This window comes from Squalius cephalus, assembly GCF_949319135.1.
Source record: "Squalius cephalus genome assembly, chromosome: 5".
NCBI lineage: Eukaryota > Metazoa > Chordata > Actinopteri > Cypriniformes > Leuciscidae > Squalius > Squalius cephalus.
Genome location: NC_137126.1, coordinates 32,941,633 through 32,960,597, shown reverse-complemented (window position 1 = coordinate 32,960,597; position 18,965 = coordinate 32,941,633). Strand labels below are relative to the sequence as shown.

Genomic DNA, 18,965 nt, shown 5'->3' with positions numbered 1-18,965 from the left:
ACGAGGTGGGCCACTCACTGGCTTTGTGGTTAATGCTTGCTGTGATTGGCAGCAGGTTTTTGATTGGCATGAAGCTCTGCGAGAGTGAGCTGAGGATCAGGGTGGGGTTTAAGGGGGATCAATGAAGCCCCGTCCCCTTTGAGACATGGCCTAAAAATTCCCAGCTTTTATCTTATTCACACACACATTTCATTACAAACAGTACACAGAATAAATAAAGACATATACAGTATATATACTATATATATTGGGCTGAAATATGACCCTGACATGAGATTCACCCATCCGGCTGATCTAAAGCAGATTCAAGCTGTAAGACCTACATATCTATTCATAGCATGTGCAGAGATGTGGATTTGATGTATTGATTGCTCATTACCCAGTGTCAGAGCCAAACTGATGGAGAGAGAAATTGGTTTTTATTTTTTCCTTCCGTTTTCACATTGACACGTCTGTAATCCATTACATCTCTGTGCCATTGACGTTGGGAGTGATGAGCAGGTGCTGGGATCTTTCCTCTTTCATTTCCATTCCTCTCACTTACTCTCCAACCCTCTCCTTCAAGCACATATCCTTCAAGCACATCTCCTACTGTCTCTTTCCTGCTGTGGAATCCATTTATTCATTTTTTAAATATTAGACGCCTGTTAGATTGACAGTGCAGCAAAAACAGCTCCAGAGCAATGTGTATTGTGAGAAACCTAATGATACAGAGAGACGAAGAAAGGAGGGATATCATAGTACAGCTGTGGTCTGAGTGTCAACAGCTGATGATACACAGATAGAGTAGCTCCTCACTGTCTAGGCCAAAGAAATCAGAAACTGTAAGATCCACCATTAAAATGAAAGCTGAGAAGGGGACAATTGTGGCTGTGTAAACATACAGTGGAAGTGCTGTACTACAGGAGGCCTGTAGTAACATCTCACTTCTTAAATAATGTATTTTAATGGCTCATGGCTATGTAAGCCAATATCCTGACAGTCACAATCCAGTCCACACAGAAATTTCTTCTCGATATAGCGCATTCTTTGTCTGTGTGGATGTAGTCGTGCACCTGGGCCACAGTCATTCACTTACAGACTGACTGGCCACAGACTGCAGCTATATACAACACATGCCCCAGACGGAGCGGCTAGACGGAGACATGGACGCAGTGGAGTCATGTCAGGATTCAAAAGCAGTGATCGCTCCTGCAGTGACAGATGGGATAGGAGACAACGGCAGACGTACACCTAGCATGCAGACAAGAGCTGCCATCTTTGACCAGAGGGCACTGACCTCTTGACCTTTAGAGCAATACAGTCTAATTAGAGTCTCTACGGTATAGTCAGAGATATGAAATATATCATATCATATATTTCTCCTGAAAATGATTATTAGTTACTATTGCTCATACTCATACTCAAAACCCATAACCTTGAGTAATAAAGTTTGGACAAGATACCTCAATTCATGCATCTGGTTGAGATGTTTGCTATTACTTTTCTAAGAGACTGGACTTGGAAAAAAAAAAACAGAATGAAAAAAAATGTTTTATTGAAAAAGGCCTTCTTATATATGGACACATATCACTGACACTTGAGTTGAGCTCTTTTGAACTGGGCCTGTTGCCAAACACTAACAATCACTCTGAACTAGGGCTGCACGATTAATTAAAATAAAGCAGAAATCGAAATATGACATGTGCACAGCATGCGTCAACCATCTTTCCAAACTTGTTATGAGAAGCGCTCATAAACCTGCTTCTGTCAACAAAAGAGAAGCTTTAATGGCTCCCTGCATTTTTTTCACCAACATTAAGCTTGATGGTAATTAAGTAATTATGACAGCCGTAAATATTGGTATTGTAGTTTTATATTTGTATTGTAAAAAGAGTATTATAATTTTTAGTTGTTTTTAGTATGTTTTTTATTTAGTACTGCTATTACTACTAATAATTATTATTATTTTATAGTCATATTGATATATAATCACAAAATATTTGGCCAAAGCATGCAATTAAACCTAAAAACAAGCAAAGCAAACCTGAAACTTTTGTTATCCCATTTTAAATCGCAATCTTTACAAACAGACAATTCACAATTACATTTTCCCCCCAAATTGTGCAATCATATTCTCTAAACCCCTTTAGTAACTGCATAGCAACCAGCCAGGGATGCAATTCCCGTACATAATGACGTAACTCACTCCTTAACCACCATAGTACAAATCATCATTGTAGAAACTAACTAACAAGTCAAGACTGTTTCGGTCACACCTCTGTCGTCGGAACCACAATAGTGCAACAATATAGTCAACAACAATATATATTGTTAATGATGACATGTGCAGGTGAAGTAAGATCTTCAGCTAATTAATCTTTTTGATATTGCAATTAATGTATTTAATATTTTTATAGTTAATTTAAATAAACAACAGAAAGCATTTTTTAAAATCATGTTAGCATGCAGTATTTGGCGTATACTTTACTCCCGTATACATACAGTTAATTTAGTCAGTCAGTTCCAACTATGTAAGTTTGTGCGGTTGTTTGTGAATGTTCGAAGGAACTATGGTTTTGGGAAATGCAAAATCATTCAACTATGTTAACAACGAGGGAACTTGCGACCATAGATGGATAAAGATGCTTTTGGGAAATGCACCCCTAATCAAGTGATTAATGTGGTGGCACGTTTTCCACTGTCAAACAAAACTCAAAACATATGTTTTATTATTATTTAGTTTCTTATTATTTCCCTCAAAGCAAGTGCAAACCTTTCAAGCATTAAACATCAGTGCTGGTTTTAGACAGTGTAAGACTGAAGACCACCCACCGCTGCGTCACTAACCCACAGGAAATTTTAACATTCACCTGCCTAAAGCTCATCTCCATTCATCCATCATCAGCAAATATTTCTCTTTTGGACGCAGAGGCCATCCAGATTCCCCGCACCCACCCTTAAAATGCCAATGTCACCTACCAAACAAAAGAGCAGGAGGAGGCCCTCGGGACAGTAATAACATCCAAGTTAACCCTCTCTTCTTTCCTCATTCCATCTTCATTATTTCTTCTATCTTGCAGACATCCAGGACTGCCAGCAGGTATGGTGGCTAGCAAACAATCCATTCTTTTTTGTGTCCACAATAATTGCTCTTTCCCACTAATCTGAAATTAATATATCTTAGTCTGATAAAGGATTTGGTTAAAATTCAGCAAGGCAAAAGAAATGAAGAGAGAGCATTGTGAGTGGGATCAGATCTAGAAGGTTTGTCTTTGTTGATATGGAGGTGATTGACAGGTATGAGAGCCATAGGTAAAAGCACATTGTGTAAAGCCCGGCAAGTCAATATTGCCCTGATAAGGTTACATGTAAGGGGCCTATGTGTCAATATCAAGTATAGACACACATTTGTCTGGAAATATGAAACTGGGCATCACTTGAAGGACACAAACTGGACATGTATCATATAACCAATATTTTACATCTGTGAAATATTTTTGCATGGAGTTGCTGAATCTTTCATCTACTCGATTTGTTAATAAGTGATTTGGTACTCACCACAATAGATCAATTGATACATGAGGCCTGAATCACCCTGTGTTGAGCTAAGGCTTGTGGTATATGACCTCATTTGGTACTGGATACTCCAGTCTTCCCACAGGCCATCATTCACTGATTTACTGTATATTTACTTCCTTTTGTTATGACAATGGCAGAATGTCATGAAAGATCGACTCTCGTAGAATTGGCTTTTGAGTTTAATTATATTATGAAAAGCTTCCTCCTCCCAAACTGTCACTGTATTTCACCTCCTGTTTTATGGTAGACTGCCTTAGTCAGCTATTCTCAAGACATTCCTTAAGACATTAATCTCTACATCTCTTCATGCTATGTGCACTTTAAGACATACTGCCATAGTCTAGATTATGGGAAGGCTAGCTCCTCTGTCAAACTAACAGATGTGAGTATGTCTCTAAGAGAAGTGTACACTGAAAAAAATCCCAGGCTTATTATCTTGTTTCACGGTAAATATATCTAAAAATCATATATATATATAAAAAAGAAAAGAAAATCTTTCACTTTTTCATCAAGGTGAGTTAAACACACACTGGTCACACCTATCACAATAGGTCGCACTCCAGTTGATCTCACGCCATCCCTTCAACCAACTTTTCACACTGAGGTTCTCAGCCAGTGACCAGAGCATCTGAAATTTCGTTGCGTTGTGTGAAGAATGAGGTCAGACTGGGATCAGAGGCCAAACTAAACCTACCACAGACACTTTCTCTACAATCTAAACATTGGCCACATGCACTGCTTAACAAAGGGACTTTTCCCTGCTCATATTTTTCTGGGTGGCATAGGATATGGTTCAGGATGTGGTTTGCTTTGATATTTTGTTATATAATACAAAGGCGATCATATATTTGCATGTGCTGAACAAAAAAACCTGCTAAAGCAATATAAGAAAACTCGACCAGTAATGTCTAGATGGCAACCCTTGTGCTGTGAAAAAATAACACATTTGCAGAAAAAAATAGTTCATCACTCCATTTTCTCAATGCTCCAGTCCTGATTTTGTAAATTGAAACCTAAATTTAGCAAATGAAAAAAAAAAAAAAAAGATTTTTGGGCTCCCCACCCTTAAATGTACAAATTTAACCCCTAGTTAGAGAGAATCTTGAGACAGTGTCACAGCATGAGAGGTGCCATCCCTCTTGCAGCATATAGAACAATAATTGGCTGCCATGCTGTCAAAGCATGAAAAGAAGCACCAATTCCCTGTTGAGAATCAACCTATAGAAAGTTTCCAACCAGTCGTTTACTTCATGGTTAGCCTGAGCCAAGCAGAATTGTAATGTTTATTTGCAACCAATTACAGACTAATCAAAAACACATTTTCTTCAGTGAGTGACAGTACAGTCTAAATTGGTCAGCTAAGCAAAAACAGAATTCATTCTTACTGCCTTTTAAATGAAAGTTTTCCATTGTACATCTCACCAATCTCTGCAGGCCGTTATATAATATAATTGAGCTGAATAGAGATGGATGTCTCATTTAGAAAGTCTCAAAGTACCAACAAAGTTTTATTTCACCTTTTCCCCTCTTTTCTATACTATTTTGACTAAATTTAAGCTAAAACACTAAAAACTAAAATTCTATTTAGATATCAAAACATGCTTAAAAGAAAAAGTTTAAGTAAAATATTTTTGATTAAAAAAAGAAATGCAGCCTAGTGACCATTATTTCAAAAACATGATAAATCTTAACAGCTCCAAACTTTTGAAAGGTAGTGTATATACATAATAACATAATTCAAAATATATTACATTTATTATTCATTTGTTCTGTAAAAAAAAAAAAAAAAAACACAGTAATCGTTCTTCTCAAGTAAATTTATCTTGGTTTAAGAGGTGTAGATTTTTAGAATGATTTTGCCCAGAATCAAAACATCCCACTCTTAAATACAGAAAGATTTATGTGCTGAGGTCTGTATGCGCCAGTTATTCTAATATTTTTAAACCAAATGAATGGAGGCAATAGATAAACATTGAGCTGGATCTGAATCCCAGACATCCCGGACTATGCTACTGCTCAATGAGCCTCTGTAAATGGCGTGAGCGCGTGTGTGTGAGCATTTGTGCTTGTTGTATATTCTTGCCACTGCATATGACGTGTCTGACAGTGTCTCTGTGTGCACACTCTGGTATGTGCGTGAATATGCACACGAGTATAGTTTGTGTGTTCTAGCGTTCAGACAGCCGCTAAGCACTCCAATAGGACCTCCACACAGTGACTCTCCTTCACAAAAGCCATTTGACGTGGACCCAGCCCAGTTCAGGAAGCCCAACCTAACAGCCTCCAAAAAAACCCCCACCTGACCAAGCGCAAGCCTGCCGTTTGAACACTGAAACCTCTCATTCACCTCCCTCCGTATAAATCAACTGATTCCTCACCAACCACAAATAACCTTTAATGATGTCATAATTTGCTACACATCACTGTCTTCTGAATATAATGAGTGGACGATTATTAGTCATTTTTTAATTTTAGCTGTTATAAACGTTAGCAAAAACCGCATGCATCGCTGAGCTAACAACAGCTATGTGTGTTTTCCAGAACAAACTAGTTTTTTCCTCCCATTAAAAGGAACCATAGAGTGGACTTGCACTGTTGGGCATCCACTGCAGTCCTATTACAGTTTCAACCAGGCTAAAAAAAACACACACACATTTACAGCTTCCCCTGAACAGTTTTACTGAACCATATACTTGGTCTTTAACCTTAATAGAAATATTGGAAAATCTATGTAATGTCCTTGCACTGTTGAATAACGGGTGGGTCTCCATCTAATCCAAACAACTGTGGCACTCCTCTGCTTTGTTAAACCCAAACAAGTGCTTCAAGCTCAGTCAATTACACTGGCTTTGGTGAGGTGTAGCTGGACCACCGCATCCATAGCTTTTTTTTTTCACTCCTTTGTTATCCCTGCCACTCCAGCTGCAAGGAGCTTAATGGATTTTAGTCTTCTCTTACACCTCGTGTCAGTGATATAAGTCAGTGAGTCTTCATGTTCACGCTGCATGATTGCAAAACCACGTAATTATGGGATTATGAGAGACTAACCTGTTTGCAACAAGCCTGCTCCGCTGTCACCAACATCGAAGTGTTTCTGTATGTCAAGGAGGACACCTAAAAAACAGAGACAGAGAGAGATTAGAATTTGTGCTCTGATGTAAATATGAGTCGAGTAGAGCATTTGAGTCTCTTTTCGGGGAAATGATTACTGAATGAACTTGCGGGCATCTTTTGTGCTAAGCAATTTAAAGAATTAAAAATATTGACAGGTGTTTCTCAATACATTTCCTTGTGCTCCTCAAAAACAGAACAATCATAGGCTTATGGATGAACACACGCACCTCTACTCTGGGCTGTTTGAGGTGTAATATATAATCAAAATTAGGGATGCTCTGATATTACAGGCCATAACGATAAGCTGATAATTCTTTTCAAGTTAATAGTGGCAATCAATAGCCAAAATGAAACTTCTATGCTATTTTAAATAAATGAAAAATAAACCACTGAAAAAAAACCCTGCTGAGGTGCATCTAAACATTAATGTACAGTATGCAAAAAATGGATATTAATTTTGACATTTGATAAAGATTATATTAAATATAAATCAAATAAATAATTGAATCTAAACCTAAAAGATAAATAAAATATGCTCTAATATAAAATAAAAATGAAATGTTGAAGTGCAACAAAGGCATGTCCTCAGAATAAAAAAATGTCAAAAGAACGAAAGAGTGTGAATGTTCCTTGAGTTGCATACAGTAAGGAAAGAGACACTGGCTGCACTGGAATGCGAGCAGGTGCCGTGACTCGTGTGACAGGAATGTTACATATGTCACTATGTGCGGACAAGCCTGCACCTGCCAAAGTGTTCCTTCTCAGTACGTCTTTGCTACAACGTGCCAGTGACAAGTCAAAACGGGTGGCGACGGGAAACTGCGAAGTGATCGAGACGAAACTCGAAGATGACTAAAGCCACCGCAGCAACAGAAACAAATAGCTATTTTTATTTCTCACAGCCACTCCTATGTTATGTGTCTGTGTTTGTAAGACCTTAAAAAGCATGACGTAATTAGCCAGGCAGCACTGAGAAGTTAATTAAGAGATGTTTCTACAGCATTAGGTGTTTGATCTGGGTGCGTGTGAATTGTGGGAAGCCTGTGAAGCGGATGTCTTTCTCTTTGCCTCTGTTTGTACAAGACTGTTCAGTGACTTAGAAAGATGTAACTTCAGAGATAACGTCAAGGATGTTGGATCTCTATCGCTCTTGTCTAATGTCATTGGCTGTCAGTCACAGACCCTGTTTACAGCCTACCCTGCATTTAGAAGTGTCTGAATGCTGTGAGCTTTTCACAAATGGAAGATCAAAGCATATGTCTGAGTTAGACACTTAAAGAGCTCTTTTTTACTTTAAAGCGATCAGAAAGAAGGAATGTGGAGATGAGAGACTGATGATTTGAAGGCAGCAACACGAGAGCTGCAATTACACTAAAAAGGGATCTATGCCCTGATCAAGAGTCCTTTAGATTCCTGGCCAACACACACATAACTACAGCAACAAACCATAGCGCAACGTGATATGGTCAGATTAAACAAAAGACAAGGAATCTTCTAAAACATTTTACTATTGAATTGATTGAGATTATTAGTTGTTGAAATTTATAGATAACCTTTGTCATCATGTAATGCTCACTCAAAGTTAATGTTTAAAAAAAATTGACTTTTAATTTTAATTTTAATAACAGGGGTTAGTGGGTTTATGGAAAGCTAATAATTAATTAAATCATAAAAATATAATATTCAAATTAAAAAATCATTAAAAAACAAACAAACACTGAATTCAATTAATTTACATAAGATAACCACGAACATGCACATGTCTTGCAGCATTTCTTTTTTTTATATCTATTATGAACAATAAATTCCTGTCTTGCTAAACATCTTGCAAAACATCTTGATTTAGCAGATATGGGAAGCTTGGGCTCATTGGAAAAATGAAAAATGTCCCCTTTGGCAACATTTCTGCAAAAGTATATTGCGTTGCTTCTTGCATATTTTCACGTCCAGTGACTGGCACTAAAAGCGTGTTCGTTTTTTTGGTCATATTAGGTCATTTTGTTTTATCATTTTATGCTATAAAAACAGGGATTTTGAGTATTTTGAGTCCATAACATATTGTGCAAGGAACTGTGTGAAAATAAGTTTATTAATCATAATTTGTGTGAAGATTAATAAGAGTTGTTGTGGTTCTAGTGTTAATTTCAACTGGGAATTGTATGCTTAGGCACGTTTTTGGAGTTTCGCAAAAATATAGGTAGATGCGCGCTTTTCCAGTGAGCCTAGGTTGGATTTGGAGGCGTTGGCTTCCACTGTCCTTTTCCATGCTCAGAAGCGGGTGGTCCCGCCCTCTTTCCATTAGTCTAATCTGAGGTGGTGTACTAATTACCTTGGTCACACTCCTCCTCCGCCCCCCATCCCTCAATCCCTCCGTCTCTCCCTCTCCTCCCACTGGGAGGGAGATCCCTGTGCCAGATGGTGCTGCGTTTCTCCTCTTTCAACCGAGACTGCACCTGCCCACCCTCACGCCTGCCAAAGACACAACCTCAACCACCACGCTCTTCCCACCAAAACTCCCACAGGCACAACTGATACAAACCGATGACTTGTTTGGAAATATGATTGATTCAGTTTGTGAAGTATGTCCTTATTTAACATTATAGCCTAAAGGAAAGAATTGTAACTGGAAGAGACTGGTACTAGTAGGTCAGTGTGTGCACAACGTAACACTGAACTATTAGAGCAACTGTCATATTAGTGAATTATGTTCTGTGTTTGGCAGGCGATACCGTCCGTGTGAGATTTGCCCTAAATTCTTCTCTCTCTATCTTCTCTTCTGGCTCTCAGATAAAGATACACTGCTCAGGAAAAACATGACAACACCTTGAAACTTTTCAGAGAGAGCTGTCTTTAAGCATCTGAGGTGCAGCAGCTCTGACTTCATCTTGCATCATACTGTAAAACGGTAGGCAATGCCACACAAGGTGATGCAAATGCCCCAAATGGCACCAGTAGAATCATCGACCTTCTAGTGTCCGCCTTGATGCCGCCAGCCCTGAGATGTTGCCATAGTAACACGGCACGGGCGCACACACTGAGGAGGGAAAGGTCGGCTGGCAATTGGTCAGATCAGACTGACTAAAGCCCTATTTGGACGGGACTAGTTTAACAAGGAGAGGTGGGGTAAAGTAATAATTACCAGAGCTTCTCAGTGATTTTAGTCCCGTCCAAATGTGCCATCTCAGTAATCATTACGGACAATGTCAGTAAAGATTCCGATGACTTTTACCTTCTGTAAAAAGGTCCGGAAAAATTACCTCAGGTAATACTAATCCTGTGAGAATAGACCAGCTGTAAAAATGTACAGAAATATTCCGTCATTTCCTGTTTAAAAGTAGTTTTCCGCAGTTTTTCAAGTATGGAGGCGCTTGAAAAAGCATTCAGTTGGTTTCTAGACGCTGGGACAAGTCTGTGGCAAATCTCAAGTGTTTTCCACAAACCATTTAGATCAAAAAGAAGATCGAAAGCACTTGTTAGAGGCACGAAACATCTTTTAGTAGGGTAAGTGCCTATTACCAACATAATCCAATCTGAAGTTAATGAAACTGTTTTAAATATATTTATTACATGGCTTGGCTGAATTCCAATGTAGAATGCGGTCTGTTATTTCTTGATAACAGACCGCTGCGAAGTATAACAGACCGTTGCCATGAAAAACAGCGCGTTGCTATGGACGCGGAACGGACTATTTTCTTTGGCGGAAGCAATACATTCGTTTTTAAATCAATAAACTCCTTTTTAAATCAATAATTCGCGTCAAATTATTTATTTATTTTGTAGGTAGCCATGTAATAAGCGGGATAATGTATAGAGAGGCGGTCGTTATAGCGAATAACAACCCCTTCAGGCTGATTCAAGACCCCTCCGCTTCGCGTCGGGGTCCTGTTCAGCCTGTCGGGGTTGTTATTCGCTATAACGACCGCCTCTCTATACATTATCCCTTACATAAATATAGGTTCCATGTGTTTGCGCACGTGATATCATGAAGCAACGTAATACAAACATGACGACAGGAGGAGGGTGACAGCGGTGCATAAATTGAGTTACCCCTCCCACTTCTGCTAGTTTTACTGAGATATCTTATCCCGTGCGAATTTGTTATTACATTGTTATTACAGACGTCCTGTGGTAAAATTGCATTACTCCATCTACCCTGCAAAGTTAATCCCATCCAAATATGGCTTAAGATGGAAAAAGGAACACACATCTTGCTTAGCAAAACTTTATCTGAATCTTCTTACATGGAAAGGATCTGTCAGGTTTGGCTGATACGGTCACTAGCAATGCACTTTGATTTACTAAAATGTAGAAACCGCAGCAGAAACTAAGAGGCAAAAGAATGTTGTCCTGCCTGTTGTGACTGATCTGTTGCATGCAAACACATCTCTGAAGAGCAACAGCCATTGAACAGAGAGTAAAATTCTGTTACAGCATAAAGCCACATAAGATTGACTGAGATATAATCAGTTTTCTAAATAAAGAAATCTGATCATCTAAAATAAATAAACTTGTTTAACCTGATAACAGCTAAATGCACTTATGGAGGCAGTTTTTTGTTTAGGGACAAATTTTGTCCTGACCAAACCTTCATTCGTGTGGGGACATCTGAGTGGAAAAAAGGAAACGTTTTGAATTTATATAAGGTATGCCCCCATTTAAAGTATGTTTTACACTCCACCTATTCAAATGCACAAAGCATTAAATAGACAAGTTCCAGTCAAGAATATTCTAACAGAATAACTAGTTCACTGTGTGAGTGTGTGTGTGTGTGTGTGTGTGTGTGTGTGTGTGTGTGTGTTTGAAATATAATGTGTTGATGATAGATAGAATGATACTGCAGGGTAGATACTCCGTATGATGTAAGTTATTGTTATTTAACACTAGTTTAAAAAATATTTAATGCATAAGCCCCTAATGCTCATTTTGCAAATTCCATTTAATATCAATAAAGTCATGGACTCATGGATTAGAAATTAAATTAAACCCACTAATTCAAATTCAAATAAACATCTGCTCACAAATCACACAGTAAAACTGCAATGCAAACAGATTGTGGTGTGAGAAAGAACGTCTTTTGTTTTCTAGCACACTAGTTTCATTATCCCAAATGCTAATTAAACATTGACCCGTTCATGTAGGTCTCCATCTTATCAGCTGATTGGTGCAGTGAAATGGCGATATGCTAATGTTGATGCTATTGTGTAAGATGCGGTGCATATGAATGCTCCTTTTTGCTATAATGCTATCATAGTGACGTCCCCAGGAGACCCATTGGACATTGACCAGTGGACTGACCAATAGCATGTTTGAAGAAAGCTCTGTGGATGAGGATGAGCAAATCATTTCTGTTAATGTGTCTAGTGCTATTTCAAATCTCAGAGGAGTTCGTTCAAGTGAAGCTGTTTAATGGATCCTGGAAGCTGAAGCTCCTGCATTTGATTTACACAGACCGTGTGATGCTATCTTTGACATACTTTGTTTGGACCCACTTTTATCTGATCTGATAAGTGGAAGCCAGCCTGTGAGTTTAAGTGCTTGTTTGGGTAGAGAGTAAGACCAAGAAGTCTGAGTTTTGATATAAAACCTTCTCTGAGATGAACTGGCGATATGCCAACACATTTTTGAGTGTGTGAGACACAGTCTATATGTATAAACCATCCATTCATTTGAACAGGAAGTGGTTCACCGGCTGAAATTCCAATACGGTCAAATCCTGAAACTCAAACATCACCTATTCATCTGTCAGAGGCTTTGACAATGGCAAACATTTTTCTTAGAATCCAGACACTAAAACTTATTAAGGTGGGGATACTGCATTAATGCACACAACACCCTGTTCTTATTTTTGCACACAGACGCGTCACCGTATATAGACCCAGAGGACTGTCTGGCCGTCTAGGGAGAGGGAATGAAAACGAGGATCATTGAGTGGTAGGACAGACCTCATTTTACAATCCCCAAAAGAGAGACGATAGACCTGAGCAACCCCCGGTGCTATTTCAGGGCTAGGAGAAGTAGGTTAGGATAAAGGCATAGCAACAGAGGCTGGTCGTCCTATATACTGTAACTGAGAAGATGACGATAGGTGAGAAGAAAGGCAACTGGAAGGAAAGCAAAGCTTGGTATATTCAGAACTCTGTGGGGAGATTTTAATGAGAATGAACCGCGTCTGCTGTGGCGTTGTTTACTTGCACACTCCACTGCAATCCACATACCTGAGATAGGTTTTTAAAATGCAGAAAATGTGCTGAGATTCACAGCACATTTGTATTATGCCAAGTTATAACGTTTATTTCCATTATTTGATCATCATTTTATAAACAACTGGTGCCATGATCAGCATAAATGTACACAATCTTTTAAATTAAATGTAGTTTGGCAAAAAGCTAATTACACCAGACACATAGTGAGTTTTAGTAACTAATGGTCAATCTATAGTAAGACATAAATATGCATTCCTGTGGCTCAAACAGAAAAGCATTGCGCAAGCAATGGCAAGGTCATGGGTTTGAGGGAATGCATGAACTGATAAAATGACTTGCATGCAATGCAAGTCATTTTGGTTAAAAGCATCTGCCAATAATGCATGTAAATTTACATATAAAAAAAAGATTGCAGATGGTTAGTAAATAAGTCACAGGGTTTTGCGCTGCACTACTGCATTTAAAAGTGGCAATCATATTGAATTAATTGACCGTCTGATGGCACAGTTTGCATGTGCGTGTTGTTTTAGCACCCGGTTAACTAAAGAAATTATGCAAAATATCAAATCCAAAGGACAAAGCATATTATCCTCCATCATTGGATCACTATTTGATGATTTACTGCTGGCATGGTCAATAGATACAATAGATACACAAAACATCTCCTTTAAATGAAATGCCGTTTAATACAATGCAAGAAAATATACTTTAAATTTTATAATTGAGTGCCTGCTTAAACTACATTGCAGATGGTTAGTAAATGCAGGTTTTTGTGCTGTAGTAATGCATGTAAAAGTGGCACAACTGTTTCGAATTTGCCTCTGTGTGTGTGTGTGTGTGTGTGTGTGTGTGGTAGGTGAAACTGCAAGTACAAATGTACATTTCCATATCCTGTGTAATGCTACTCTTTGTGGTAAGGGAATGTTTCCCCTCCACTCTGTTCTCTCCCTCATTCTTTTCATTCTACCAAACCACTGGTACACTGTTCGGCTGCTGACACATCCTGAAGCTTTCTTCCTCCTATTTTCTTTTCCTCCTTTCCCATCCCCTTCTCTGCTTCTCTCATCAGCAAGGGGTGATCCTTCTTAAAGTGTCACAGGAATCGATGTAACAACACCTCAGCTCGCAGAAGTTACACATGTGCGAAAGCAAGAAAAAGACTGTTCCCATGTTAACCCTTCCCAGCTTCTCTGCAAAATGTCTGCCCTCTTACACTGAGCCAAACCTTTGAGAGTGCAGTGGCAGGGTAAGAGCTGACCACAAATATGCTCGTCTTTTCTTGGCGAGCTCCTGACCACTGGGTCCATCGATATCCCGCAAAGCAATGGATGCTTTTTCCACTCAGCCTTTTAACCACCACACAGTCCGTATAAACACAATGCAGATGTCAGAGGAGCGGGGGGGTGTTTTAGCGGGCGTTTGCGGGTGTGGGTGTTTTGGAATTCCCTCACTGTTTTATGCCAGTATTTCCTCAATACTGCCTCACCCTCAGGCAGACTGCCAGCACTGCCTGTCAGAGTATCATGGTGTACACTGCACTGCTGATCTGAGACTGGTTTTAAGGTGTGTGTGTGTGTGTGTGCATAAAAAATGGAATGATGTATGAATATGCAATCGCAAATCCACAGAAAATGTATCTAATAACCCCAGACAAATTCCCTGTGTACCCAAATACTTGCCTGGATAGTGTAAATAAACTGTGCACTGCAAGGCTTCTTCACCAAAACACAGATATTCTAGACTGCATCACTTGCTTTTAAATATTGCATAAAAATATTGCTCGTCCGGAGATGCTATGCAGAAACAGCCTAGTATTTGGCCATTAATAATTCATAAGAGAATTATCCTCTGGAGTGTGAGCCCATGTGTCAGACATATAGCTGTGCAGTGGTCAGAATGCAATGGAGCACAGAAAAATCCCCTCGCTGCCCGATTCTCCCTTAGATACTCAACATCACTGTCGGAGTGCGTATGGTCTGTGAATGTATGGTAGAAGATAAATATCAGTACACTTACTCCTTACACACTGGTACAGAACTAGAGTGGTTTTCCAGTTTAAACATCAAAGACAGACACTGAGACACATGAGTAAAGATGTTTAGCAATAGTAAACATTGGCAGTAATGTTCACTATACATTTATATAGAGGATATTTCACACAGAGGTTTTAAATGAGCTGCTTGTTCCATTAAATGAGCAAATTTGTGGATCACATTTAGCAGGACAGAACGCTGTTGGCGGACGCTGGAGTGCAATTACGGCCACCCTTATTAAACAGCCTCTGATACCATCCTGTTGGATGCTAGTGTTAACTGCCAACCAGAAGCTTCAATTACCTTCCCTTCTCTCAGATTCTAATAAAAAAAACACTTTACGAGCAGTTTTCTTTCCTGTGTTGACGTATTTCCAAGTTAATCTAGATTTGGGATGGTGATTTTTGTTAACAGCCATGAATATTATTTGCTATTTACTATTAATTTGCAAGTAGTATTAAGTAAAAATACTGTACTCTTTAAATGTGTTAGCAGTACACCAGCATATACACTACTAATTAACAGTTTGGGGTCAGTTAGATTTTCTTATCTTTTTTTTTTATTTTTTTTTTTTATTAATACTTATTCAGCAAAAATGCATAAAATTGTTCAAAAGTGAGTGACAGTAAAGAAATTTATAATGCTACAAAAATGTCTATTTTTGAACTTTTATTCATCAAATGCTTTCATGGTTTCCACAAAAATATTGAGAAGCACTCAACTGTTTTCACCATTGAAAAACAAGAAATATTTCTTGAGGGATCACGTGAATGAAGACTGGAGTAATGGCTGCTGAAAATTAAGCTTTACCATCGCAGAAATAAATGACATTTTAAACGTATTAAAATAGAAAACAGCTATTTTAAATTCTAATAATATTTTACAATATTACAATTTTACTGTATTTTTAATAAATAAATGAAGCCTTAGTGACCAAGAGACTTCTTTCAAAAACATTATGATTTGAACAGTACATTTACTAAGACCAACATCATCTGATGACATAAAGCCATTAACTGACTTAATGTTTTGCTGACTGACGTTAGACAAGCTTCATTTGTAGCCTAATCCCGATGCTTTGTTTTATTTATTTTTTATTTTTACATAACACAGAAAGGGATTACTGTAATTATGAGGGCTTTTTGTTTTTTGCCTGTAACGAGATTTAATTTGGCTTTTCTCACTCGCTATGCCTCTTTGCTTATTCTCCTTTTCTTCTCTTTGTTCTCTAAGAGCTGTGTAGGAGTGGGGTGGGTCTCACCCAGGGGGGTGTCAACAGTGCCCGATTCTGTGAATAATAATTAGTCCTGAATAAAAGTGCTGAAGTGCTTGATTATCTTTCTTAATTACTGCTGATCCCATTCAAAGTGTAAACCTATAGTGAAACATCATTAATTAGCCATATCACTCTGACAAACATGTTGAGATGGTAAACTGAATCTATTAACCAATGAAAATTTTTTTGATTTAAAGCAGCATGCTAATCCAAAACATAGTTCTTATTGATTTTTAAAGTTTGTGTCCATTAATTGTGTATAGGCACACAAAAAAAAACCTCACCGTCTTTGGGTGAAACATCTTTGAAGCTCTTTGATTCAGAAAATGTCTAAGGAGAAGAGCTCAATCAATAAAGCTTCAAACGGCACAGCGAGCCAAGCTATTCTCAATGTACTAATAGGCAGTGTTGAGCAACCTAGAGTGAAAGCTACCAGAGAGAAGAGAGTCAAGAGGTGTCACGAGACTGAGTAAATGAAAACTGGAGAGAAAAGAGGACGAGGGAGAAAAAGAGAGAGCAAAATTGGATGGGGCATTTCAGCACGCTTTGGTCTGAAAAAGCCTATGTTGAGAGCTGGTCTTTCAAGCTCAATTTAGCATTAAGCTGTAGCCATACTGCTCTGTGTGAGTGGCCATGGGCTTCAGACAACTGACAGCTGAGGGTGATGAGTAGGAGAAATGTGTGTGGGGGGAAAAATACATTTTCAGCCAGTTATAATGACCAATTGAGTGAAAGCTACACACATAAATGTTTCACGGTTTTCTCTTTTGATTTATGCTGTACAGACCAGTTATAGCTATACTTTAAAGAAAATATGACTCTTTGCTACTTGCTAAGATTCTTCATCCAACTTAATACCAAAGGGTCAAAAGTGGATTCAGAAGAGATAGAGCATTCATAACCTTAGAGAGCCCTTCAGAGGACAGTAATAACTATAAAGTGATATATGGTAGGAAAGCTATCTATCTATCTATCTATCTATCTATCTATATATCTATCTATCTATCTATCTATCTATCTATCTATCTATCTATCTATCTATCTATCTATCTATCTATCTAGTAACTGAACTAGAATATAAAAGGCATTCTCAATTCAATTCTGAATGTCGCATAACCCTGTGATGAACACATAGAAAGCATCAGAACTGGGTTTCTTGAAATCAATACCTACAAGAGATCCACATGTGGCATGTATTCAAAGTCTATAGTCTGTAATTGACTGTAGCCCCAGAAACCTCTATTCTATGCAATCAATACACAGACACACACCCATGCAATCACACACAGACCTCCTAGTAATTTTTATCTGTCGCAGTGTCTTTTATTACATCCATTTTCTTGCTATGCAAAGCACTATTTTCATCCACTCTCATTGAGAACAGCTGAGAGTCTCCAGCACAGTAATCCATCTCACTTTCTCCTTCATGAATTAGAGATAAATCTCATTTCTTCCTGGTATGGTTTAATGCAGAGCAGTGCAGGACACTTTCAAGATACAGTATGTCTTTAAAATTCAGATTTGTATTTTATCCTGCAGGCAAAAAAAAAAAATGGACCACCAAAAATGTTTCACCACAGAAACCCAAGAGAAAAGGGTATGAGAGCCATAGAAAAGTGTTTTAAACAGTTTAAATCTAGATGCTTTGTATTGATTTTGTTTTGACAAGCACCTTTCTGTGTCGTGGCCTGGTGACTGGTAACTATAGATCGGAGGTAACTGTGGGAAAACAAAACAACGCCATCACTGGAATTCCAGCTCTACCTCCACATTCCACAGCAGTGAGGTGGAGACACACACCTCACACACACACATACACGGGTATTTTAGGCGTTAGTTGTAGGTAATTATTATGTTCTGGTGTGGCTAAATAACTCAAACTATTGTGCTAACCTGGTAAGAATGCCAAATTAATCCTTAAAGGAAACTAAGGTCTTCAAGTATGTATCATACAGCAAGTGGCAGCAAGCCCCGGGGTTTCCTATCGCCAGTCTATCCCTACGTACTGTACAGCATACATAAAGGCATTCTTGTCTCCATAGTATACAAGGGGTTAGTTTTAGCACTGAATGGCTCTGAGAAATGAATGAGTCTATTTAAAGAATCACTGGAATTTAAACAGGTACAGGGTAGGACGCTGACGTGTGACAGTCACCCTAATGATTTGAGAAAACACAGCCTGTTTCTCTGTGCTTTCCTGAGCCTATATACTCTGGGCATCTACACATCACACACACTGAAACACCATGGCAAGATTTCACGCAGAGGTGAAAGTGTTTCTGCCATGTAATGTGTCGGGGTGACAATCCAAGCCATATGTTCTCAAGTATAAATAGATGGCACACAATTACACAGGTATACACATACAACATATGATAGATATGCTTAATTGCAAGCTTTGGAAAAATGCTGCAAATACTGGCTTGATGAGATGATATTTCAGTAGGCCTGTACTTTCATCCCTGCATTAATAGAGATATCACAAGCCAGACAGACAGACAGAGGTCTAAACCCTGATTTACCTACAGACACTGACACTGTGGCACACTGTGTAGTCACACACATACACACTGTAATCTGGGAAATATATGTTACATAACACCAGTGGCTGACTATTTGCTCTTTATCACTATTGAATAGATGGAAAGATGACATATTTTCCTCCTTAATAAGTAATAAGCAAATACTTGCAGTAAAGTGCCGTTTAAATATTTGTCCTGGCAATATAAAGTGCTTCCGAAGGCTTACTTTATGGACAAAGCTAAGCTTCAGTGGAGT

The 18,965-nt window shown here is 38.5% G+C and overlaps 1 protein-coding gene across 2 annotated transcripts in view; it reads right to left on the bottom strand.

The window, feature by feature from the left end:
- spns2 (SPNS lysolipid transporter 2, sphingosine-1-phosphate) overlaps positions 1–18,965 on the bottom strand; it is a 67,878-nt gene that overhangs the window by 40,972 nt on the left and 7,941 nt on the right. For both annotated transcript variants that reach the window (XM_079871062.1, XM_079871063.1), the window contains exon 2: positions 6,610–6,675. In XM_079871062.1, coding sequence (XP_079727188.1) covers positions 6,610–6,675 — 66 coding nt within the window. The remainder of the gene's footprint in view (positions 1–6,609; positions 6,676–18,965) is intronic.